The sequence below is a fragment of the Monodon monoceros genome, unplaced genomic scaffold (assembly GCF_005190385.1).
Source record: "Monodon monoceros isolate NGI ecotype Baffin Bay Population unplaced genomic scaffold, NGI_Narwhal_1 Super_Scaffold_15, whole genome shotgun sequence".
NCBI lineage: Eukaryota > Metazoa > Chordata > Mammalia > Artiodactyla > Monodontidae > Monodon > Monodon monoceros.
This window is the reverse complement of record NW_021703771.1, coordinates 11,091,117-11,117,482: the sequence shown is the minus strand read 5'-3', so window position 1 is coordinate 11,117,482 and position 26,366 is coordinate 11,091,117. Positions and strand designations below refer to the sequence as shown.

Genomic DNA, 26,366 nt, shown 5'->3' with positions numbered 1-26,366 from the left:
TATTTAGCAGCTCCCCAGCACCCTAAGACTTTCCTTGCTTGTGATAAAACTTCCAAGTGGGGGCTTCCCTGGTGGCGCAGTGGTTGAGAGTCCACCTGCCGATGCAGGGGACACGGGTTCTTGCCGCGGTCCGGGAAGATCCCACATGCCGTGGAGCAGCTGGGCCCGTGAGCCATGGCCGCTGAGCCTGCGCGTCCGGAGCCTGTGCTCCGCGACGGGAGAGGCCACAACAGTGAGAGGCCCACGTACCGCAGAAAAAAAAAAACACAAAAAACCACCACCAACAACAAAAACTTCCGAGTGAAAATAGTAACGTTCAAGGATAGGAACTTTCTTACATTTTGAACTTCAGTCTTTTCTACAAAAATTAACAAGACTCTCAGAGGCGTAAAGTGGTTTTATCCCCAAAACGTAGGATCTTAATTACATAAATTGAATCACATGTTTAAAGTAATGAAAAAAATTTATTGTGATCACATCTTTATTATTCCATTGATTAAACAAATATCACAATATGAATATTTGATTTACTATAGTAAACTATTCTCAATAGTAGTGATTTATGGGCAACATTCGTCTTCCTTCTATGATCATTATTACAGCAATTAAAAAGCTTTTAGTTAGTCCCTGAAGAGTAATGTGGCTCTAAATACATAATGCACAGTGTTACATAACCATAGCCTCTTTTTCTTTGGTAATTGGCATCTAGGGTAATTGAACTCAGAATGAAATGTCTGGTATATGCGGCATAACACAGTCAACACAGTTCAAGCATAAGCACATTTTTTAGGGAGAAAAGAAATAGGTGTTTCACATCAGTCGTTTTCTTCCAAGAGAACTAGAAAGATTTGGTTAAAAAGAAAGATACGGGCTTCCCTGGTGGCGCAGTGGTTGAGAGTCCGCCCTTCGATGCAGGGGACACGGGTTTGTGCCCCGGTCCGGGAAGATCCCATATGCCGCAAAGCGGCTGGGCCCGTGAGCCATGGCCGCTGAGCCTGCGCATCCAGAGCCTGTGCTCCGCGACGGGAGAGGCCACAACAGTGAGAGGCCCGCGTACCGCAAAAAAGAAAGATACCAATAATATTTACATATTTTTAAAGTGGATAGCTTAAACTTTTAAATTAAAATAGCTACTTATTTACAGTTGCAAAGCTCTTTGTTTACATTGTCTGCCTGAAGACTGAGAACAATGGACATACCTTGGACTCCTTCAGTACAGGGTCACCATACACAGATGTGGAGTTGTGCCTTGCATAGGGGTGCCTGGCAGAGGGACTGAATAGGCGTGAACTACAGCCCACTCTTTGCTCCTTAGGCAGGCTGCACTCTGACTCAGGGTTGTGTCTCCTGGAAGAAGCGGGCACCTCTTTCTAATTTGCACAAAGACACTGTACAGCTAGCCTGACTCTGTGTCTGTGCTTCGTCCTTTCGCCCTGCATGGAAACACATTGCCTTTCCGTTCAACTATTTTCTGACTTTAACTTTCTCGCTAATTCCAAACCACTGGTTGCTTCAAAATTAATATTTTCCATTTTTATCTTGAAAGGAGCACATGTATATGTGGCAGAGACAACATAGGGAAAATTTGCAAATTCCAGTCCAGTGACGTTTCTGTAATAAATTCGTCTTTAGCCATTTGGAATTAGATGAATTTGGAGACTACGAAAAAGCAATAAAAGTGAGAAATCTCAAAAAAGACAAACTTTATAATGGTCCTGTCTCAGGGCTAACTAGTTAGCTCCCTTGTTTAGAATACCGTGATAACGAGCCAGGTTTATGATTTAAAACCCCCAGTTAGCATAACACAGGGGAAAACTCTATTCCATCGTCACAGACTGAAATTCTATTGCCACCAGTGTGTTCTTTGGTACAAGTTGGGATGAAGTAAGGGTACTTCATACTCATCACCATTACTGGAAAAACAAGTATACAACCAGATGGGAGTACGTTTGGTCAAAGTCAGTTCCGTCATAACTACAAAGTTCATCATTCCTCATGAGTAGAAAATACATCCAGATGTATTTGCATTATGTGATGGGAACCACAGTCAATATGATTGAAAGCCTATAATCATGTGGTTTTCTCAAGAGCTTCAACAAGACACTAAAGTTTTGCTAATAAACCAAAAGAACAACTCTGACCCCACCAACCTGACTCTGACTGGCAGTGTGGATATTACAGGAGTTAAGTTTCACCTTCAGCGGGAATACATTAGATTGAGAAGCCCAGCCCAGCACCATGAGAGCTCCCAACCATGTGTTTCTGTGCAAAATGAATCACTTGATGGGAAACAGGAAATCACTAATAAAGGCTGTTTTTGTTAATTATACACGGAGTTAGAACCGGAATAGGGGAGAGCAGGGGTTTTTTTTTAAAGCCAGATTTGAATACTGTATATTGAGGGCATAAACAGAAAACTAGAAAACTTTAAATTGTCATTGACCTCATGTGCACTGAAAAAGGGCTAAGTGTCCCCAGGAGCAGTCCTTCCCCTTCTCAGAATCACTGCTACTTAGATCAAGCACTTTTTATGTAGTTAATATTAGCACAAACCCTTTTTCTGCTTGCCGGCTTCCTAGCAACCTGAAGCAGAGTATCTGCTTGCCAATCTGCTTTTGGTAAAAAAAAAAAAAAAAAAAAAAGAAAGAACAAAAAACACCCAGTAAATTTGCCCATAGCCCTGACGAGACAGGAATATATTCAATAAACTCCGTGTTGATTTTGTGAGCCCGGCATAGGATTTATGTTGTCAACCGTCTGACCTTGCTGCACTTTCCACCACAGGCCAGGGAAGATGTGATCCACATGCTGAAGACGGAGAAAACCAAGCCTGAGGTTCTGGAGGCTCATTACGGGTCTGCGGAGCCGGAGAAAGTGCTGCGGGTCCTGCACCGAGATGCCATCCTGGCCCAGGAGAAGTCCATAGGGGAAGATGTGTATGAGAAACCCATCTCAGAGGTAAAAACATACCCCGACAAGTCCCTGAGAAGGAAGCCTCAGAGGGATGTCTCCACATCCTTCCATTTTACACGCTTTAACGTTTTCTTTCAAAGGCAAGCATTTTATGATGCCCTAATATAGAATTAAAGTATAATTAAATAATTCAGAATTACTGTGGATACATTTCATTGATAAGAATTGTAGAAGTATTTCCTTAAATATACTTAAAGCCCAAAATATGTTTCTCATGTGATTATCATAGTTACCTGCTCTTCAGTCTTATTCTTTTATTTCTCTAAGAAGGGATATGTGTAAAAATTTGAGGTGCTTATGGGTTTTAGCATTGAATTTTCAGATTATTATCAAATTGGTAGCCTAAAATTAAACTGATTTTTATTATTGATATTTATGGTTATAAAGCCACTCAGTTTTGATATCTCATAGACCATTAAAATGGTCTCATGTGAATGGCTAAAACATAAAAGTTGAAGCAAAATCCCAATGAAGGCTTAGGGCAGCTCTTTAAGATGAAAGGGAATCTAATAGGACAATATTTAATCATTTTTATACAAGACTGTATTAGGAACTATCAACTATTGTTGTTAATTACCCATGATATTACATGTTAAAAATACTCTCATATCATAGCAGAAGTTCAATGAAGAATCAGGGAACCAGTTGATGGATCTAGCCATACTGACTCTTCGGAATTCATGTCAAAAAAAAAATCATAGATACGAAATTAGTATCATAAATGAATAAAGAACACAGAAATGAAAAGTGCGAAGCAATTTATTGTAATTTAGCTTAAGACAAGCCTTTGCAGCAGCTCAGCTTGACAGATCTCAGAAAGACCTGCTTTAGAAAGTATTCACGACAGATTGACAGCCCGTAATTTTCTAATTTCTGCAACCAGGATGAACTGGAGCTCTGTTCTCATCTTTTCCTTAAGCATTAAGAGATAATTGTCAATATGTGATAGAATAGAGTCAACTGGCTGAATCCACTTTCATGTTTGAGATAACCCACAGTTATTAGCTGCCTGTAGCTTTGGGCAGGTCACTTCAGCTCTTTAAGCCTGAGTGTTCTTCTCTGTCAGGTGCACATCTCATAGAGTTGTGAGGATTAAATGAAGCAACGCCTGTAAAACTTTTAACATAGTGTCTGGAACATACTAGCTACTCAACAAATATCAGCCATTAGTATTTGCTGGGAGCTGAGGGTGATAATTGCTCACACTCTTATTTAGCTCCAAACCTGGAGAGACTCGAGGAGTAAAAGACAGAGAGAGGTCAAAATATCGGTTTTTTTGTTTTGTTTTGTTTTGTTTGCAGTATGCAGGTCTCTCACTGCTGTGGCCTCTCCCGTTGCGGAGCACAGGCTCCGGATGCGCAGGCCCAGCGGCCACGGCTCACGGGCCCAGCCACCCCGCGGCATGTGGGATCTTCCCGGACCGGGGCACGAACCCGTGTCCCCTGCATCGGCAGGCGGACTCTCAACCACTGCGCCACCAGGGAAGCCCAAAATATCAGTTTTATATTATTATTATAATCACCTGGACTGAAGAACTTGGCTTGGATAAATAGTATCATTTGGGCTTCTTAGTTCTTTTCTCCCAAGTTAGAGCTTGGTATGACCTCTCAAGGAAGAGGTAAGTCAGCAGATCACACACATCCAGAATCACTGCCTCTGACCCACTGAGTTCTATGGACAGTACATAAAGGAAGGCGTTTCCAACTTACCTTCAGAAAGTAGGCCTAACCCAAGTGGACAGAGGAGCAGAGCAGAAAACACCCACCTTTCTTTTGGGTTGTCCTGTTGGAGTTCGCTTAAGCTGGGCATGCTTCTTGGTTCCTTTCTCCCCTCAACTCAACAATCTGAACAGTTGTTCCTCCCTTGGGGAGGAAGGAATAAGGAGGTAGAGGGAAGGACAGAAGCTACTTTTCCCAACACTGGCAAAATGGTGAAGTCCTGCTTTGTGAGAGAAACAGAATACTGAAAGGAGAAAAGATTTCTTCCACCATTTACAGATTTTTGGTTTCTTAATCCTTTGGGCTTAATAATCAAGTTCCTGTTGCTCAGGAGCAAGAGAGTTGCTTCCAAGTTCATGATGTAAGAATCCCATATATTACTGTTCCATTAGCCTCCTGGTATCATGAGAAGATAGTCCAGCTCTTGTTCCTAGAAGCCATGCTGTACCTCAAGCCAAAAATCACTGCTGCTTATTCCAATTTTCATCCCAAATTAGGCCCAGCTAGGTCATCCAACAGAACTCACCAAAGGTTAAGCAGTGAACCCAATATGGTGGACCCCCCTCTCTTGCCAGGTATCTGGGGAGAAATTAAGCAGCAAATATTAAATCCCCCTGAACTTCCTTGTAAACTAAAGTCTGAGATATCAAAGTTCATAATTCTTAAGCAAAATTGCAAAGAAATTAAGGGTTCAGTTTCTTTCCTTCCCAAATTCTTATTCTGCTTAGCCTTAGCCAGAAGGATCTTAATCTTAGGCATTTTCAAAGTTGAATTAATACACCCTGAAGTCCTTTATTCTGTGTTTACTCAAAGAGTCCAAAGATTATTAGGACATGTGCAGTTATCATAGTACCAACCTCACATTCATAAATTGTTAAAAATGCAAGAAAAGCCCCAGCTCCAAGGTCCATTTTTCTCAAGTGTAATAATATTCCTTGACCTCAGGACCCAGCACAAAGCAGGCTCATGTCACCAAGATCAAGGCAGAGACTTAGAGGGTGTCTGAGGGAAGGAGGGTGGATAGAGAAAATCTTCAGGTACAACAGGATGCCAGTCAGTGTGGGGGAACTTGTCCCCATCAGACAGAGCCTGCCGCCATCAAGAGGCTAATAATTATGGGAAATGGCGAATCCTGGGTTGGGTGGAGGAATCTGTTTCATGCATTATCCTTGCCCTCAGTGAGTGGCATTTGAAACCTATCTGTCTTTTTGTGAAGTTTAGGGATTTGCAGTGGTGACATCCTCCTTGCCTAGGTCTTATTTTAGGTGCTCTACTTTTCCACCTGCATATTTTTATTTATTTATTTATTTTTGGCTGCGTTGGGTCTTTGTTGCTGTGCGTGGGCTTCTCATTGCAGTGGCTCCTCTTGTTGCGGAGCACGGGCTCTAGGCTCGCAGGCTTCAGTAGTTGTGGCATGCAGGCTCGGTAGTTGTGGCTCACGGGCTCTGGAGTGCAGGCTCAGTAGTTGTGGCGCACGGGCTTAGTTGCTCCCCAGCACGTGGGATCTTCCCGGACCAGGGCTCGAACCCGTGTCCCCTGCATTGGCAGGCAGATTCTTAATCACTGCGCCGCCAGGGAAGCCCCCACCTGCATATGTGAAATCCTGTGAATCTTTTTCTTTTTTCAGCCATGATGTCCAGGCCTAGGAAACCCATCTTGTACTGGTGGTTTTCCTTACTGCCCCCTTGTTTCGGTGTGGTATTACCCCTTCCCGCAGGTGACCTTCTGAAGCCTGTCTGCCTTGGGACCTAGTGGGGACCTAACCTTACCCAGGTGACCATTCCTCAGAACTTCGCCTTCCCTCGTGTTTGAACTCTCTAATTCTTGGGTAACTTGTCCTACTCAAGGCAACAAAAATGTTTTCTTTTGTCACAACCTTTCCTCCAGTAGGAAGGCTCAGCTGAGTTTTATTGTTATTGTTGTTTTTGACCAGTTTTTCAAATGGCCCCTTCTTTCTCTATCACTATTTTAGGGATCGTAGAGTTTTTGTTTGTTTGCCTCTAACTTCCCCTATGCTTTCAGACCCAGACATTTGTTTTCTGAATATTACCTTCCGTATTGTGTAGTGTGTGGTCACCCTCAGTGAGAGAAGCAAAACCAAGGAGTTAAGAGTCTGCCAAAAGGATCCTTTGTTCAACACAAATCTTATCTACTTGTATGTTCTTGAGTTGGATGATCTCCTAAGGAGTCTTTTCCCATCACAGCACACCGGTATTTGGGCTGAATCTGCTGCTGTCCTGCCTGAATCCCCTTTCGTTTGTCTCATCTTTCCTTCGAAATCTACATCTCCAAGTTTCTTGAGCATGTTCACTCAGGGCCCATCTACCATGGCTGACACCATGAAACTCACCCCAAATTGCTTTACATATCCTACCGTGATCTCAGATTTTAATTCTTCAGCATGTCTATATTTTATGTAACCATTTTGAATAGCTGTTACAGTCTTCAAGAGAAAGGGCCCCAACTGATCTCATGAAGAACCACCTGCAGTTTGACAGCATGTTCCTCAAACGTTTCCTTGATCCCGACACGCTCTTTGTGGGGCAGTCATGCTGTTCTGCTCTCTAGGCTCTCCTGTCTCTACCTCCTCTGTCACCCATTCTGATTCAACAAAGACTAAAATCTCTCTCTCTCTCTTTTTTTTTTAATAGCCCTATCTTTAAGGGCACTTAGATCCATTTCCCTTTTTGGTCTTTCCAGTTTGGTCCTTAAGGCCTCATGTTTCCTCTTAAGTAGATTTCTCTCTCTTCTCAAATTCCTTAATATTTTTCCCATTAGCTCTCTGTTGATAACAGAGCTAAAATCATTCCCTAAACCATGATCCTTTTGTCTGAAACATACTGAAATTTCTCCCCATCTCAAGTCCCTGAACTTCTTCTCCACCAACTTGATTCAGGTACACTCTTTCCTTAGTAAATTTTGGCCTTTGTTGCTATAATGATCTCATTCAATTTTCCTTCCACCTCTGTCCAAGTGGGAGCTACATTTCCAAAGTAATAGGTGCCCATTTCGCTTTCACTATTCAGTAATAAGAACTACCATTCCTCTGTGGTTGAGCCACAATTTGGAGCCTGAAAACCCAAAGCCATGGGACACAGTATACATGATTAATGAATCCACTGGGAGGTGGTCTTCAGAGTCTCTGGACAAGCCACACAGATCCAAGAGGTCAGCCCACTTCAGTTCTCTCCTAGGAGCTCAGTGCAGTTCCAAACAAAATAACGAGAAACAGGGTCTGGCACAGCTGATCTGTTGCTACCTATGTTAGTTCTTACATCCTGAATTTAAAACTGAAAACTAGATCCTCACACAGTAATGCTTTATTGCTAAAGAGGAATTTACTACCTTTGCAGTTTAAAATCTGGTCCGCAGGGCTTCCCTGGTAGTACAGTGGTTAAGAATCCGCCTGCCAATGCAGGGGACATGGGTTCGAGCCCTGGTCCGGGAAGATCCCACATGCCGCAGAGCAACTAAGCCTGTGCGCCACAACTACTGAGCCTGCACTGTAGAGCCCACGAGCCACAACTACTGAACCCATGTGCCACAACTACCAAAGCCCACACTCCTAGAGCCCATGCTCTGCAACAAGGGAAGCCACTGCAATGAGAAGCCCACGCACCACAAGGAAGAGTAGCCCCCGCTTGCCACAACTAGAGAAAGCCCGTGCGCAGCAATGAAGACCCAACACAGCCAAAAATAAATTAAAAAAAAAAAAAAAGAAAGTCTGGTCTGCAGTTCTGGGTGAAAAACGCAGCTCACACACCAATGTGTCAGCATCCTTCCGGATGCATGAAAGGACAAAAAGACTGTCTTCCTGATTATGCAACCAGTGCTGAGGTCAAGCTGTACTGGTGTAGGTGAGGTGAACACAGCCCACAGAGACAACAGCAGCTACTCCAGGGGCCTAGTCCCAGCACGGTAGCTTCTGAGAACAGCCAATCTCAAAGGCCCACACGGACAGAACATACTAAAGCTAGGGCCTAGCAATCCTACCTAGGCTGCCCTGGAACAATTAATATCAACATATGCTGTTTTTCCTCCAGATGCCCCTACAGTGTTTCTCTCTCTGGGTATCTCAGTCAACCATCCAATTAATAACACCCCCATCTTTGCCTCCCGAGTTCCTTGAACGGATTGAGGGATAACTGCAGGAGTCTGACAGATGACTTGAAACATTAACTTTATTATTGGCATAAATAGGTAGATGACCACCACCAGGTTCCTATTACTCTCTCCTAGACTCTGGAGACAGCACCTGAGGGAGAGTACCATGTACCATCTTATGGCAGACAGAGTAAAAAATAAGAAATGAAAAGGCAGGGCTGTTCATGCCCAGCTCGCTGTCCCAATACAACCTTTAAAAACCATTCCTTCCTCAGGGAGGAGAGGGTCAGGGTATCAGGAAACAGGCAGAAGCTACTCTTGCAAATACTCTCAAAAGGAGGGAAGGCCTTACTTTACGACAAAGTTAAGAAGGATCAAAAAGGGGAAAGAGGGCTTTCCTGGTGGCGCAGTGGTTAGGAGTCCGCCTGCCTATGTGGCGGGCGTAGGTTCGTGCCCCGGTCCGGGAGGGTCCCGCGTGCCGCGGAGCAGCTGGGCCTGTGGGCCGTGGCCGCTGAGCCTGCGCGTCTGGAGCCCGTGCTCCGCGGTGGGAGGGGCCACAGCAGTGAGAGGCCCGCGTACCGCAAAAAAAATTAAAATTAAAAAAAAAAGGGGGAAAGAGCTGCTCCTTGCACATTTCTGATGATGTCCCAGCAATGCTTGACAAATTCTATAACTTATGGTGAAAATCACACTTGTGGAAAAATGGAGAGTTCTTGGGGAGAATATTTTGTAACAGGGAGTTATTCCAGTGAAAAAATCTCTTGTATAGACCGTCCCATTAAGACTGCAGTAATTTATCAGAACACATAAAAGTACGATTTGCCTCCCTGATGATCTCAGGTATGGCTGGCCAACCTGGGCTTCACCAGTCTGACTGGTCACCTGTTCTTAGGCAAAGGGGGTGGAGGTCTAATCAGAAGGCACTGAGGATTATGGGGACAGAGGTGGAAGGAAAATTGAATGAGATCATCATAGCAACAAAGGCCAAAATTGACTAAGGAAAGAGTGTACCTAAATCAAGCTGGTGGAGAAGAAGTTCAGGGACTTGAGATGGGGAGAAATTTCAGTATGTTTCAGACAGAAGGATCATGGTTTAGGGAATGATTTTAGCTCTGTTATCAACAGAGAGCTAATGGGAAAAATATTAAGGAATTTAAGGAGAAATCTATTTAAGAGGAAACATGAGGCCTTAAAGACCAAACTGGAAGGACCAAAAGGGAAATGGATCTAAGTGCCCATTATCTCTTTTATTTTGGGCCCCATAAATGATTCATTCACAATGAAAATATAATAAAATTGTACAGGGAACCTCAGATCCTCCTTATGACTGAAGGGCAAACGTGCAACATCAGGGGAATAGCTCTGAAGCTGATACCCATGGAGCTACTCCACTGAGTCTTACAGAGTTGGCTGTGGGATTAAGAATGGATTCTAAATATATCTGATTCACCTAGAGCAGTGGTTCTCAACAGGGAGGGGGGCATGGGGACTTTTCCTTCCAGGAGACATTTGACAACGCCTGGGGATAGTTTTGTCACAACTGGAGATGGTAGTACCAGCATCTAGTGGGCAGAGCCCAGGGATGCTGCTGAGAATCCTATAGTGGACAGGACAGCCCCTCAAATAAGAATTACTTGGCCAGAAATGTCAGTAGTGCTGAGGGTGAGAACTCCTGCACTAGGGTTTGAAGAGGAGAGTAGGATAGGGAACTATCAATATTGTAAGATTGGGTCCAATTTAACAAACATGTACTGAACACCTACTTTCCTCCAGGTGCTGTGCTAGGGACCAGGGACTAAAAAGATGATCAAGGCATATGGTCCCTTAAAGATCTTATAGCCTGGCTGGAGAAACAGACACAAAAAGCCCTGTAATAATATTTGATAAGATCTCTTTTAGTTTGAGATATGTGCGCTCTGCAAGTTCTGAGATTCTCCCTATATTTAGTACCTCTTGAAAGAAGAGGATTGTGGGTCCTTCATATACTTTCCCTAGAAATGCACTTAACTACAAGCCTTAAAAAAAAAAAAAAAAAAAGGTTGCAATGAGGATGATTTCCTCCTCCCGGGGGAGGAGTTTGGTGCCTGCTGAGCTCTTTATTTTTCTGAGATTAGGCCAGATGCTATTCTCTTTCTTTCTGAGTATAGGGCTTCACCGTCTCATTGAAACAGTGAGTTTGCTCTCCTGAAAGGTTAGGAACCACACATATGTTCACAGAAAAAAGGCCAGAGGCCAGAAATTACTGCAGCCCTATTGTGGCTAGTTCATAAATCCAACTGGCCTAGAGAAAATGATGGCATGGGGAAAATGGCAAAGAGCAGATTCCGTGTCCTCCCCTACAGTTAATAAATCATTAGACCAATGCAAACAAATTATTTAGAGTCCTCCGTAAATGAAATAAAATATTAAGCTCTTTCCCATGTTTGCGTCCTCAGCTGGATAGACTTGAGGAAAAACAGAAGGAAACCTACCGGCGCATGCTAGAGCAGCTACTGCTGGCCGAGAAGTGTCACCGGCGCACGGTGTACGAGCTGGAGAACGAGAAGCACAAGCACACGGACTACATGCACAAGAGCGACGACTTCACCACCCTGCTAGAGCAGGAGCGGGAGAGGTAACTGCGCACGCGCGCCGCGGAGGGCCGTGCTCTCGTCCTGCCCCTCCTGCCCTGGATCAGATTTCCACCCGTGACTCCGCGGACACGTGCCCGGGGTTTAATTCCTAATTTCCTAACGGTTTGCAGAGAGTGAGACAGACTGCTTGGAACTATTAATGTGAGCATGTTGGGGGTTCGTATAAATACGGCAACACATTCCCACTAGGATGTGAAAAGCCAGAAAGCCACAAACTAAGGGAGCTTCTGTTTTAACTTGATCAACGTTTGAAAAGCCTCTCTACTAACTGCCTTCTATTAGAAATAACATACTTTTTCTCTTTGGGATTAAAATGCACTTATTCAGTGAGACAAATTATCACCATTTTAAATGAATCCTATTCATTCTTAAAACGGGTATAGAAAACCTTACTACTTGGTTGTGTATGAATTACTTAATGCCTAGAATTACCTGCTTAACTTTTTCAGGGTTGCATAACTCTTAAAACTCAGTGTAAAACAAAACAGAACAAAAATTCAGCGTTGAGCCTTGAACACTGTAGGTAGTTTTCTCAGACCAGGGATTAGCACCTTTGAAGCAGAGACTTCAAATTGAAACGCTTTGTGATGAGCTCTTTGATACTCTCCAGTTTTTCAGCATCTTCTTTTTAGCTTATTCTCTCCTTTTCCTCCCCTCAGCTGAATGGTTACATCTGTGAATTCCACAGTCTTTGAAACCAATGACATTGAATCCCGATGCTTTGAGTTACCAAGCGTGTCTGCTTCTGTGTTTAGGACTTGCAAATTAAGAGCCATTGGGAAAGAGCTTCACCAGTCCCAGCTTTGCTATATCTAGTTACAAAAAGGAGATCTGGTTTTCCCAGATTAGTTTATTTGCCAGAAAAAGTTACCTCAATAGGAAAGTAAATAAAAGCGTGAAACAACAGGTTTGTGTTAAATTTTTAAGTTATTGGTAATGTTTACTTATTATTGGACTTGGTACATCTCTTGAGGAAGGAGAAATGGAAAAGGGAGCAATGGCTGGAGTGTTATGTACAATACCCTCCACTTATGGTTTCTTTAAGTCTGTCTTCTGCTGCTGGAAGCTCAGGCTTATCAGCTTCTTGTTTGGACAAATAGATGGTCCAATTTGATACTTTGGGGCAACCAAACAGTGAGAATACACTCTACCCCCGCAACCTCCATGAACTTTCCGACCTCAAGCATAGGTATTGCAAACAAGGTTTTAATGATGGTGTAAATTACATATAATCTAGGTGTCCTGTGTTGGAATGGGGTCAGGTAAGAGTAGCAACTTGTTTGATATTTCTTTAAAAGATCTGAAATCAAATAATTTTAAAGAACCAGCTGTGTGAATTAATATTTTCTGATCACTTTGTAGATCATTTGGTCTAGAACCAGATAGGTCTGCCTTTTCTACAATTTCCCACCTAAGCTAAATGACTGAGGTGAATTCACCTACAGAGTGGTAGGTTTAAATGAAGTATGTGGATGGAGAGACTGTACTTACCCAGCTGTTTCTTTTTCTTTCTTTTTTGTTTTCCTAATATTTGTGTACTGTGAGAATAATTGAAATAATAACACTTGATGGAGAGCTCTATAGTTCACAAAGTACTTTTATATTCATTATACAACGAGCCTGTCCCAAGTGTACTTATTTACTAACTTCATGTTGACCAATTCAAGACTAACAATTCCAATCCCCTGCCCCTCCTTTGGAGTTGTTTAATTTTACTAGGGCAATTACACAACGATTTCTCCTGAGCAAAGCGCTATGTAGGAGGTTTTAAAAATCAAAGCAGAATTAAAAATTATATATATCATGATGCTTTTCATACTTTGATCAGCACCGTTGACATATGTCACCAGATGTACATGTTTTAGATAAGAATCTTTGACTCACTAAATATCCAACCACTTTAAGATTCTGAAACAGTAGTTTTGACTCAACAGGTTATACTTTAGTGCTTTATATATTTTCCTGTCAATGTTTCTGCCCAGGCCACCCCCCTGACTGACCACCAGTGCACATGCTGTGGGCACATGCTGACCGACGCTCATTATGCTAAATTAAACACCCTCACTAGGACCCTGATAACTGAAGCTGGCATCGCTGAATTTCTCTGCGTTCTGATCTGAGGCGTCCACGGTGACTGGCTTTGCTGAGTTCCCTGGGCAGTGAAGCCTTTAGGATTTTCTCAAAGGTCAGGCCTGGGCCTCCCGCTGCCCTTTGGAAGAGGCCCTGCTAAATCTGCTTTGGGTTAAATCCTCTTTCTGAAGTAAGCGGTCATAATTAGATGTACTTATGGGGGCTGCCAGTTTGCTGACCCCGGGGCTTTCTTTCCCGTGGGCAATGTCGCCAGGGGCTGGTCTCCACCAGGACCTGGGCCATGGCTCAGCCAGGCCCCAGCGCCCCACTCCGCCGCAGCCCCTGCAGGGGAAGCTGGGCTACTGCTGACAGAGAGCTGGTTTTTCCGAGCCGGAGTGGGAATTCTGGCATAGACTATTCCAAGTCCTTTGTTTGCCTCTTTGTTTTGCACTCCCTTCCCTCTTTCTCCGGAAAAGTCCCTTTTGTGAAAAAAAAAAAAAAGAGAGAGAGAGAGCTCCAAGAGCTTTCCTTCAGAAACATTTCCCTTTAATTCTCCTGTGAGCATGAGTGAAGGAAGGAAAAAAGTGAGACGAGATAAGCCCAAGTTGTTTGTTCCCTGTAATCACCCAGTTTCTACTGGGGGTGTGACTCTGCAGGCTGCCTCTACCTAGACAGCTTTTTGATTTGGTGGCCATGGGCGGACGGGAGTGCAGATCCAGGGGACCCTCCACACATGCAGAGCATCTAGGCTCCGTTCTCTACACTTGTCCTGCTCTGTAAGGGTTTCTCACGCCCTCTGGAAAATGGTTAAAGGTAACAAAAAGGGACTCAGGCAGACAGGATCAGTAGCTATCCAGATTCAGATATTTGATGAAACCAGAAGTCCTTGCTTTTCAAAAACAAGGCTTGGTTTGACTAGTATTGCAAAAGACTTCTGAGTTCAGCCCTTTCAAGTCCCTCATCCTACAGGTTGGGTAACTGAGGCCCAGAAAAATCATGTAGCTCAACTAAGACGACAGTGCAGGCCACTGGTCCAGCACTGTTGTACGGATGAGTCCCTTGGGCAGAATGTCTTGTTTTATGTTTTCTTTGTGTGTGTGTGTGTGTGTGTGTGTGTGTGTGTGTGTGTGTGTGTGGGCTCCCAACCTCCAAGCTCTTACGTCCAAACTATGACACAGAATCTTAAAAGGCATTATGATGGTTGTTGGGAGGATATAAACAGATCTATTTGGACCACTGGTGTCTTTCAACTGTCAAGACTGGAGAAGCTTTGGAACAGCATCTGCTGGAAGGAGCAGCCTGGGGACTTGTTTTGGAGCGGAGTTGGAACAGTGTTCTACTTCTGTTGCATTCTGATGGGAGGCTGATGGGAGTTATGGGGGAGCTAAATAAAGCACCCCTCCAAGCTACCTCCTTGTTATGGCCACTCACCCAGACCCTGAAAGTGTAAAAACTAAGCAGAAGTTATTTTTCACTTTTCAGGAGTTGTTAAATTCATCCTATATAAAAACTCCACAAATTAAGTGCCTAAAATGGACAAAGTATTGTTCTGGGCTTCCTTTATGCTAAACCAAAAGACCCATCATAATGTGTTACCATCATTTACTGCTATTTATTTTTACAAATAGTTGTATTCCCAAATTAAAAAGTGGAACTAGCATGAAAAAATGCATTGGCTTAACTAGCATTGTTTAAAATATAGATGAAAATATCCTTCATTGCAGTAATTAAGATTAGATAAAGAAAGCTCCCTTTCTAACTCACTGCTGTATTCTGTTTGGTCCATATTTTGAGTCAACTTGACCTTAAAAGGCATAATTCTGAGCACATGAGATCACCTTCAGAGTTTATGCTTTATTCTCTGTATGAACTGCAAGACTTGTAATTTTAATCTTACACTTTCTCTAGGGCTGCTTCAAGAATGTCAGGATAGAGAGAATACAGTTACATCAAAAAGTGCTTTGGAACGTAAAGAAATATTTGAGGGGGATGTGTGTACGCCTGTGTGTGTGTGTGTGTGTGTGTGTGTAAATGATGTGGGGAGGGCTGTCTAAATCTATAACTGTAGATATAGATTTGAAAGCTTTTGGATTCTATAGGCTCAGCTGGGACTACATAAATAATTACATCATCAGATAATATTGCAGCAAGCCTTCCAAGTATAGGGTCATTTTTTAAAAAACTACAAACCAGCATCTCGAGAGAAATCTCTTAACTTGTGAAGCAAAGAATGCAGGAACAGGGGCTTGGTGGACGGGAAACTTTCAAGCCCCATTTTGGTATCGTTCCTTTAGGCCTGGTGGCCTGTGGGACAGGCTGCACCATTGCACTTGCCTGTGGCGGGGATGACCGGTCAGAGCAAGTTTGTGAAAAGTTGCTCTAGCAGCCTGGGATCCTGGGAGATATTCTTGGCACACTTTCTAGAAAAAGATGCACATCTGGTTCCCTGGCATATTTTCCCTAAGTTTCTCAGATTTAGATGCCTTATCTCTAAACTATCGCAATAAAATGGACTTTTCTCATTGGTAGCGTGGAGAAGCACACTAAAGTACTTTGTAGAAAAAGATGGCTGCTGATGTGTAAAGGATCAAGTCTGATCATGCAGAAAGTAATCAATAGGTGGAACATATCAGCAGGAAACAACGGAGCCCTCTTGTCTGTGCTTAGCCCTCAGCTACATGCTGCTCACTAGCTAGACTAGATTTCATTGACCCCCCTGATACGCTGGACACGTACACATCTGGTTTAATCCTTACAAAACTGTGTGAAGTATAGTTACTATCCCTATTTAGAAGATGGGAAAGCAGGTTAAATTCCTTCCACCAAGGTCACTTGCCAACAGTTAATTGGAAGAATCAGTGTTTGAACTGAGCTTCCTACAGTAAAAACAAACAACCAACCAAAAAAACCTTTTCCACTTCCAAGTTCTTACCTTCTGATTGAAATGAACACTTCATTTCTCCAACGTTTGGAGGAAGAAAAGATGACTTGAAATGTTGGCTCTGTGCATGGCACATCCATTCTGTTTGCAGGTTCAGGATTCGAATTCACAGACCTTTACCTGTCATTGAGATATGCCACCTACTATCAATATCCTGACCAAGGAAATTGCTGACCAAGAAAATTGCAGGGAATAGACAGCTTCTAAGAAAGAAGAGGAATTAGAATTCAGAGACTCAATCACAGAAAGAATACGTTTTACGGTTGATTTTCTGAAAGAACGCCAGGATCAAACTCCACCTTCCAATGGCTCTCACCCTTGCAATTTGCAAATCCCACTTCCTACTGGAAAATGTGATTGAAATGAAGGAGCCTGAGGTGATTTTGATTTTGCATAGCTAGGGTGTTTGTGTTGGGGGATGGGATAGGTGGGGACAGTGTAAAGGAAGTGATGTTATATCTTACCTAAAGGGACCAGGCAATTGGTGACTCAAAAAGATAGCTTCCCAAAGTTGGAAGATGGGAGTTGGAAGACAGTTGGTCCTCTTAAAAGACCCAGGATATTAACATATCTACTATCAGCACTGTAGAACTAGGAGCCTGCTACTCATTCTTAACTAGACACCCCCTGGATGAAGTATGAACAAGCCCATTAAAAATGCCCTTGAGGTGGGCTTCCCTGGTGGCGCAGTGGTTGGGAGTCCGCCTGCCGATGCAGGGGACACGGGTTCATGCCCCGGTCTGGGAAGATACCATATGCCGCGGAGCGGCTGGGCCCGTGAGCCGTGGCCGCTGAACCTGTGCGTCCGGAGCCTGTGCTCCGCAGCGGGAGAGGCCACGGCAGTGAGAGGCCCGCGTACCGCAAATTAAAAAAAAAAAAAAAAAAAGCCCTGAGGTGCATTTCACCAGATCCCATCTGTACAAAAACTGCTGAGTCTTGGGTGGGTATAATCTTTTTCCCAAGCTTTATAGTGTTCTCATTCTCGAGGTCATTGAGTTAGCAAACTCTGATCTAAGATTCTTCAGAGTTTTAGTAATATAACTTTTAACAGATATGCCAGGGAAGATAGGTTATCTGATCAACATAATTTTCTAACTAATCAAAGGTTATGATATGAATTAATTTACTTTTACTGTTATGGAAGATATTTCTCAAATACATTTTACTTTTTTAAGAAAAATTTTAATATACCACAAAATCCAGTTAAGTCATGTTTGAAGATTTCAGAATCTTGTAGTGCTGCTATCTGGGTGACTCTGTATGTTATACAACCTCAGGGCCTATCAGATTATATTCAAATCTAAATGTCAGTTATGGTTGTATTTTATTGTTGATAGGATGGTGAAGATGTTTTCCGGATCTTAGGGCTTAACCCGGCTAACTGAGAATTTTAGTTAATTAGATTCAGCATATTTGGACTTTTACAACAACAGCAACAGAACTTGAACCAGGAAGGACTCTGATATTATACAAAGGGGTGGGATAATAATCAAAGAAAATTGGCCATAAAAAAGGAATAGTGTTGAAAGGGAGGTCTTGCGAGACAACAGGCAAGAAACGTATTTCACTGCTTAAGATTTTAGCATGTAAGAATGCCTCAGTCCTGGTATTTGATACCCCTTATTCTAGAAAAGTCCTAGGAGAGGTGAGACTAGAGGGCGGTATTTGGAATTTGAATGTGAGAGTTAAAGAGTGAGAGCCCAGTAGTGGGAGGTGGTCAGCTTGTCAGAGTCTCTCTAGTTCTGAACCAATCATTGGGGAAGGAAAAATGGAGAGTAATATAAACCTCAGATATATGGGTGTGAAGAATTTGAGAATGGAGCTATTACTAGGTAGAGTCCAAGGGTGTCTCAGTCTGCTTTGGCTGTCATAACAAAATAGACTGGGTGGCTTAAACAACAGAAGTTTATCTTCTCCCAGTTCTGTATGCTGGAAGTTCAAGATCAGGGTTGCCAGAATGGTCAGGTTGTGGTGAGGCCTCTCTTCCTGTCTTGCAGATGTCCACCTTCTCGCTATGTCCTCACAGGGCCTTTCCCCTGTGCATATTCATGGAGAGAGAGATTCTTATCAGGCCTCCAATTCTATTAGATGAGGACCCTACCCTTATGACTTCACCTAACGTTTTTACCTCCTAAAAGCTTTATTTCCAAACATAATCACGATGGGGGTTAGGCCTTCAATATATGAATTTGAGGGGGCAAATAGAAAAGGGCATGGCAAAACTTGTGGTTCTCCCTCCAATAACTCAAGAGAAAGAGAGTAAAACTTGGTGTCTGACGTGTCCAGTTGGAGAGAGCTTGATATAGCTTCAGTATCCTGCAACCCTAAAGGAATATCTAGATTTTCCCTGTGCTTCTGAAGGGCCATGGGAATAGCTGATTCAGGGCTGGAATGAGAACAGAACTGTGACCCATTTGGATCAGCAATCTGAGCAGGAATGCAACTGAGGCCAGAGACCACAGTGTGCCTCCCAGAGAATGCCAGTGTGGAAGGATGATGCCTACATGACCTCCCCCCGATCCCTGATGGCCCCAGAACTCAGCCCCAACTCCAGAAATGGGATCCTGAAGCCCTAGAGTTAACCAGAAGACCCCGACTTGACTGAGGAGTCTTTAAATTTACAAAGGAAAACCTTACTTGACTGAGTTTACCCAGAATTAACTAAAATAAAATAGAATGAGGCAGAGGCGGCGGTGGTGGTGGTGACCGCTAGCCAGTGTAAGATGACAGTGGTGCTGTTGGTGGCAGCAGGTGAGGTGGCTGGGCCTGGCCTGGTCTGAGCCGCCACTGCTGAAAGGATGACCCAAGCCAGGAAGCGGGCTGCTGAGCCTCGACGGCCTGCGTGCTTGTAACTGCCCCAGCCAGACACACTCCTACCCTTGACGTAGCCATCCTTCAGTGAATCTACAGATGTATTTTCTCGGGAGCTCAGCCTGACCCTACCTCAGTGATACAGGAGGAAAGACCCACTGTTGTATTCAATAAATAAATAAATAAATAAAATGGAATGGGAGCCCATAAAAGAAACCTAGAGATACAGAAATATGAAGATAATTGTATTTCTTGCACGCATGAGTTTGAGGCCTGCAGTTACTACCCCCTTCGTTAGTAAAATCATCCAGGTGTGTGCTAAAGAGAAATACTGTAGTATTTCTCTTCAGTACTGGTTCCAGAGTACTGAAGGTGTGCTTACTAATGTTTTGTGAAATTTAGAGGATCATCTGATCTAAGTCTAACCTTTCCAGCCAGTTAACTCTTTCCCTGGGTTACTCTAGCTACATGGTACCAGACCGCCTCAAGATCTGTAACCTAGAGACAGTTGTTTTCTCAGTCTCCTGCATTTCACTGGGAGCCAGAGAGCCTTGAATTCAAATGCTGATTCTGCCACTTACTAGACGAGTTAGATAACTCTTGGACAGGTTATCTAACCTTTCTGATTCTTGGTTTCTTTATCTATAGAATGGGGATAACCTATCTCATAGAGTTGTTTATGTTCATGAGATAATGAATATAAAGCCCCTTCTACAAAGTATAGCGTATACTGCCTAAAGGTGATCATTTCTTCTGCTCACCTGTGTATCAAACACTAAGAGGAAAACTATGACAGTTTCACTAAATCACAGTTTACATATTCTCAGACTAAGATGTTCTGAGAACAATGCAAAGTATTGGAAAAGTAAACTATACTGTTGTCCCGGGGTAGTTGTTTTGTATTTAGATTGTAGGTAGACTCAGGAAAACTGAAAACCTACTACAAACAGAGAATTCAATAAAGTGAGGTGGCAGGGTACAAAACTACATAGAATCAATATTCAAAAATCAATAGTTTTCATATTTCCAAAAGACAAAATAATATAAACTATATTAAATATTAACTATCTAGGAATAAACTTAAGAATGTGAAAGATCTACATGAAGAAAGGTTTTTAATGCTACCTAGAGATTTGAAAAAGATTGAGACCAAAGGAAAGGCTTACCTACCATTCTAGGACTGGAGAACTCAACGTTGTAAAGATGTCATCTCCATATATTAATCCACAAACTTAATGTGGTCCTAATAAAAACACCATCAGGTTTTTTTTTAAGCATCAGAACTAAATGAAGTTATTCTGAAGTTAATATAAAAAATACACAAACAAGAATAGTCAAATATTGAAAACGAAGAGCAGTAGAGAAGAAAAGTTTCCTATCAGGAAAACTAACAAACAAACAAACAAACAAAAAACAACTCATTTAAAAGCCACAGTAAGTAAAACAGTGTGGCGCTGGTATATGAATGGACAGATCAATGGAGCTGATATATTTCTACAAATAGATTATAGTAGATATAGAAATTTAATATATGTTAAAGATGGCATTCTAAATCAGTTGGAAAAAGCTGTGTCTCTTAGGAATGGCTATTATTATATTCATTTTTATGTATAGGATAGGTAATTTATTTGTAGACATGGGGAGAGTTGCCCATATTATAGCCAAGGCTATTTTTTTCTTTCCTGACCTATGTCAAGGGAAGATTTAGCATTTACTTTTTAAGTTTCCAAAGGATAGATAGATCCCATGTAATAAAAAATTATATTTGAGAAATAAAATATATAGCAAGAAAATGATGACTTACTTTCTACAAAAAAAAAGCAGTATTATGATTTTTAGCCACATAAAATTTTATGAGAAGTAAAATATGTGGTAACTATTGGCATCCTTTGGAAGAAAAACTGCTATAGTAACTTTGCTGAGGTCATAAATTTACAGCCATTTTTCTATAACTTTGTATATTTAAAAAATGAATACGTTAAAAAGAAGTGACAACACATTTTATATAGTGAAAAGATTAAAAGCTTAAGCCCAACTTGGACTGATTTACTAGAATAACCTGGGGAATAATTATTTTCTTTCCCCAACAGCTGCATAAAACAATGAGAAAAACAACTAATCTAAAGATTTGTACCTAGTAGTGTATCAAATTGAGTGATTTAAATGCATGTATTTTTCAGAGAAGTTATTATGGGTTATTAAATGGAGTCCAAATACAAATTCACTTATTTAGAAAGTCTAATGCAGATTGGCTTATAATTTTTGGATAAAAAAGTTGATTGTAAGTGGTACAGTGTATGTATGAAAATAAAATTTCATGCCTATCTTCACAGTTAATCAGAGAGCTCTCAGAAACTAGAGCAGATGGTAAGTTTTAAGAAACACACCATGAAAATCATTAGGAAATAACAAACAGCCCAGCTAGAATGGAACTTTAATTGACAAATTTTCAATCAGTAACTGTAGCCTTAGACTTCCCTGGTGGCACAGTGGTTAAGAATCTGCCTGCCAATGCAGAGGACACGGGTTCGAGCCCAGGTCCGGGAAGATCCCACATGCCGTGGAACAGCTGAGCCCGTGTGCCACAACTACTGAAGCCCGCGCTCCTGGAGCCCGTGCTCTGTAACAAGAGAAGCCACTGCAATGAGAAGCCCGCGCACTGCAACCAAGAGTAGCCCCCGCTGCTGCAACTAGAGAAAGCCCGCCCACGTGCAGCAACAAAGTCCCAACGCAGCCAAATAAATAAACAAATAAATAAATAAATAAAAATTAAAAAAGAAAATAACTACAGCCTCAGAGTCTACCCAAGTGACAAAAATACAGTGAATTTCCTAATGTAGTGACAGATTTTTAAAAATGATTTCTGATCTGTCAGTACACTATCAGTTGTAATCTAGGCGGTTGTAATGCCAGGCAATTGATCAATTCTGACAGGCATTCTGTATGTTAGAAAATACAAAAACAAAATCTCCTATAGATTTTTTTTTTTTTTTTTTTAGTTAATTGAAGCATTAGTGAAATATGTAAGTTCCAAAGAAAACACCGGAATCCAGGTTGCAAAAGCAACTGGGTTAAAAGTGAACATTTCTAGCAAGTGATGGGCTGTTTTTGGTACCCAAATTTCAAACTAGTTGAATTGAGTTTTTAATTGAGCTGATAGTTTATTTCAGCATCATGGATAAAATAAGGTATTGAAAAGTAATACGTAAGATTATTCTGGAATGAAAAGTCTTAGGAATGCTGCCCTAAATTGGCAGCCATAATAAATACCAGGCAGGGACTTCCCTGGCGGTCCAGTGGTTAAGACTCCACGCTCCCAATGCAGGGAGCCCAGGTTCACTCCCTGGTAGGGAACTAGATCCCACATGCTACAACTAAAGATCCCATGTGCTACAGCTAAGACCCGGCACAGACAAATATATTAAAAAAAAAAACAAAAAAAAAACCAGGCAAAAGGTTTTTTTGCACAAATTCATACACCAAGAAAGAGTTAAGAAAAGAAAGTGCTGGGAAAATGTGTTGTTTCTTAGCACCTACAATGAATAATTTTTACTTTTTTTCCGGGATGGAGGAAGGTACTCAGATTAGCATTACAAATCCTGGATTTCAGAGAGGGACTTGGAACTTGGGAAGGTGTGTTTTCAGTGGTTGGAGGTTGTTCCTTTCTGGCTTCTTGACCAAGTGTACCCTCTTTTTCCAAGAATGCTTGTGTTTGGAAAGTACTTCATGGCGGTGAAAAGTTTAAACAGAAAAGATTAATCAAAGGTTGGGGCTTTCATGCTCAATGCATAACATATTCAGCTCTTGGATGAGAACTCTTAGCTAAGAAACTATTCAAATAATATTCAGGGGCTGAATGTGAGCTTCAACTGCAAACTACAGGTCAACTTTACTTAATCTTAACTCATTCCTCTTAAGTTCAGAAATGCTGAACCTTAAGGATTTGCTTTATATTTTCCATATAGTTTTCAATATCCTATAGGAGTTCACTGAGAGTTAAAATAAATAAGCATTTATTTTATTCTGAAATGCTTAAGGAAGCACTTGTGTCTGACCTGAAATGTGAAGGAAACTGGAAGTGGTGAGCTCTGACTGTTCTGCACCCAGTGTGCTTTAGAAAGGGGCAAGGATCTGGTCCACCTAGTCTTTGTCATTTGTCACAGTGTCACCAAATCCTGCAGTATTCTAATGACGCAAGTATTCTTACTTTACCCATGTATATATACCTGCCATCCTTCCCTCCAGTACTTTTGATTTGCTCAGCTTTCCAATGCTCACAGATTTGTCTGACTCCTGCAATCTGTAATATTTGAGAAGCTTTGGATTATATTTCTCCCAAAGAAGAAGATAAATGTGTGTAGAACTACTGCCCAGACTTAATACACCATGACCAAACCTCCAGAAAGAGATCTTGGAAGAAAATTCTCCTGCCCCATCCTATGACTTTCTTCTCCCAGCCTGTCACTCCAGCCCCCCAGTGCATCCACTTCTCAAAGTTCTGGAACACAACCTTCTCTGCTGCAAAACCTGTCTCTTGAGATAAAATCACACTGAACTGGCAGTCCCAGTGATCGCCCACACACTGAGAAACGTCCCGCTTGCCATATGCTAAACTAGATCTTTCTCAGAAATGTTCAGGAAACATGTCCTCTTTATCTCCTGTTCATTTGTGTTTCTGGCCAAGAGGCTATAGATTGGAGGTTCCAGTGAACTTCTCCTTGGGTTCCATTAATTTGCACAGAACTTAGAGAAACATTTTATTTTCTAAATCTCTGGTTTATTATAAAAGGATACAACTCAGGAACAGCCAGATGGAAGAGACATATGGGGTGAAATATGGGGGGTGGGTGCAGATTTTCTGTGCCCCTCTCCAGGCGCGCCACTCTCTCCAAATTACTATGTGTTCACCAACCCAGAAGCTTCATTCTTTTGGGTTTTTATGGTGGCTCCATTACATAGGCATGGTTGACTAAATCATTGGCTATTGGTGATTGAACTCAATCTTCAGTCTCTTTCCCCTCCCTGAAGGTCCAAGGGGTGGAACTGAAAATTCTAACCCTCCAATCCTAGGTAACCTAGGGGCTTTCCAAAAGTCACCTCATTAACATAACAAGACACATTTATTACTGTCATCCTTTAGGAAGTTCTAAGGGTTTTAGGAGCTCTGTGCCAGAATCAGGATGAAGACCAAATATACATTTCTTATTACAAATCACAATATTACAGGAACAATTGTAAGCAACTGGTTTTAAGAGCCACTTGTTCAGGTCATGATGCTCAGTGACCACCTTGATGTTTAAAGGAAAGTGGGAGGGACTTCCCTGGTGGTCCAGTGGTTAAGACTCCATCTTCCAATGCAGCGGGTACGGGTTCAATCCCTGGTTAGGGAGCTAAAATCCCACATGCCTCGTGGTCAAAAAACGAAAATATAGGGCTTCCCTGGTGGCACAGTGGTTGAGAGTCCACCTGCTGATGCAGGGGACACGGGTTCGTGCCCTGGTCCAGGAAGATCCCACATGCTGCGGAGCGGCTGGGCCCGTGAGCCATGGCCGCTGAGCCTGCGCATCTGGAACCTGTGCTCCGCAACGGGAGAGGCCACGACAGTGAGGGGCCTGTGTACCGCAAAAAAAAACAAAAAAAAAACAAAAAAAAACAACAAAAAAAACCCAAAATATAAAACAGAAGCAATATTGTAACAAATTCAGTAAAAGACTTTTAAAAAATGGTCGATATAAAAAAAAAAAATCTTAAAAAAATAAAAAAATAAAAGAAGGTGGGAGCCTAGGTACTCTGTTTCTAGGGTCCAGTGCTCTAATAAGTTATGATTGTCTTAGAAGATCTGCACCCACAGTACATTTAAAACTTGACTTGAGGGACTTCTCTGGTGGCACAGAGGTTGGGAGTCCGCCTGCCAGTGCAGGGGACACGGGTTCGAGCCCTGGTCCGGGAAGATCCCACATGCTGTGGAGCAGCTGGACCCATGTGCCACAACTGCTGAGCCTGCGCTCTAGAGCCCGTGAGCCGCAACTACTGAGCCCGCGCACCCAGAGCCCATGCTCTGCGGTGTGAGAGGTCACCATGGTGAGAAGCCTGTGCACCACAACGAAGAGTATCCCCTGCTCGCCACAACTGGAGGAGGCCCATGTGCAGCAACAGGGACCCAACGCAGCCAAAAATAAATAAAATTTAAAAAAAAAACTTGACTTGGGGACTCGTACTCACAATAATACTTAACATGTGCATTAGATTACATTTGAGTACACATTTCAGTTAATACATGCTAAAAAGTTTGAGACAGGGAGACCCTCCATTTGGTTGTATATCCTTCATAGAAAAGAAAATTACAAATCTTCTTTAAACAAAAATGTTGATCTAATTCACTGAGTAAATTATAATTGAGTGAATGTTCATACTTGACCAGTTCATTTGGATGTTTAATAGGTTTCTCCAACTTAATGCGTCCAAAATGGAACTCTTGGTTTCTTCCTGCAAATCTATTCCTCCTGGTTGTGACCATCTCAGTCAATGGTACTGCAATCCAATTACTCGAACTAAAATGCTAGCAATTATCCTTAATCCTTGTTTTTCTCAGCCTTCCATATATAGACACCCATAAGTTGTATTGATTCTGCTTTCAAATTCTATCTGGAATTTGTCCATTTTTTCCCAGAACCATTGCCACTGCCCTAGTCCAAGATAAAGCCTTATCCAAGCCACAATCCCATTGCTTGTCTGGGCTGCTGTAATAGCTTCCTTCAGACATCTTGTTTCCACTCTTGTCCTCCCAACCCCCAAGTACAGTCTCTATATATTAGTCATGTAAATCAGATCCTTCAGAATGAAATCCAGCTCCTTACCATGGTGTGGCAAATTGGGCCAAGGGAACTTGCTTTTTTCCAATCGTCAAATCTTACTAGAAGATTTTGGTAGCTAATGACACATGGTATGTCACGATGAAAGCCGTTCTCTAAATGAATTTTGCTACAGATATAGTTATTAGGAAGCAGTGCTTTTAAACTTGGTGAAGCTTCAGTCCCCATCCTGCAGACATGCCTACAAGTTCCCCACCTGAAAGGTTTAATCAGGCAGAGGCAGCAATATTCTAGCTACAGGATC

At 42.2% G+C, this 26,366-nt stretch overlaps 1 protein-coding gene across 4 annotated transcripts in view; it reads left to right on the top strand.

The window, feature by feature from the left end:
• FILIP1 (filamin A interacting protein 1) overlaps window positions 1-26,366 on the top strand; it is a 191,288-nt gene that overhangs the window by 124,689 nt on the left and 40,233 nt on the right. For all 4 annotated transcript variants that reach the window (XM_029223833.1, XM_029223835.1, XM_029223832.1 and 1 more), the window contains exons 3-4: window positions 2,785-2,958; window positions 11,231-11,409. In XM_029223833.1, the coding sequence (XP_029079666.1) occupies window positions 2,785-2,958; window positions 11,231-11,409 (353 nt within the window). The remainder of the gene's footprint in view (window positions 1-2,784; window positions 2,959-11,230; window positions 11,410-26,366) is intronic.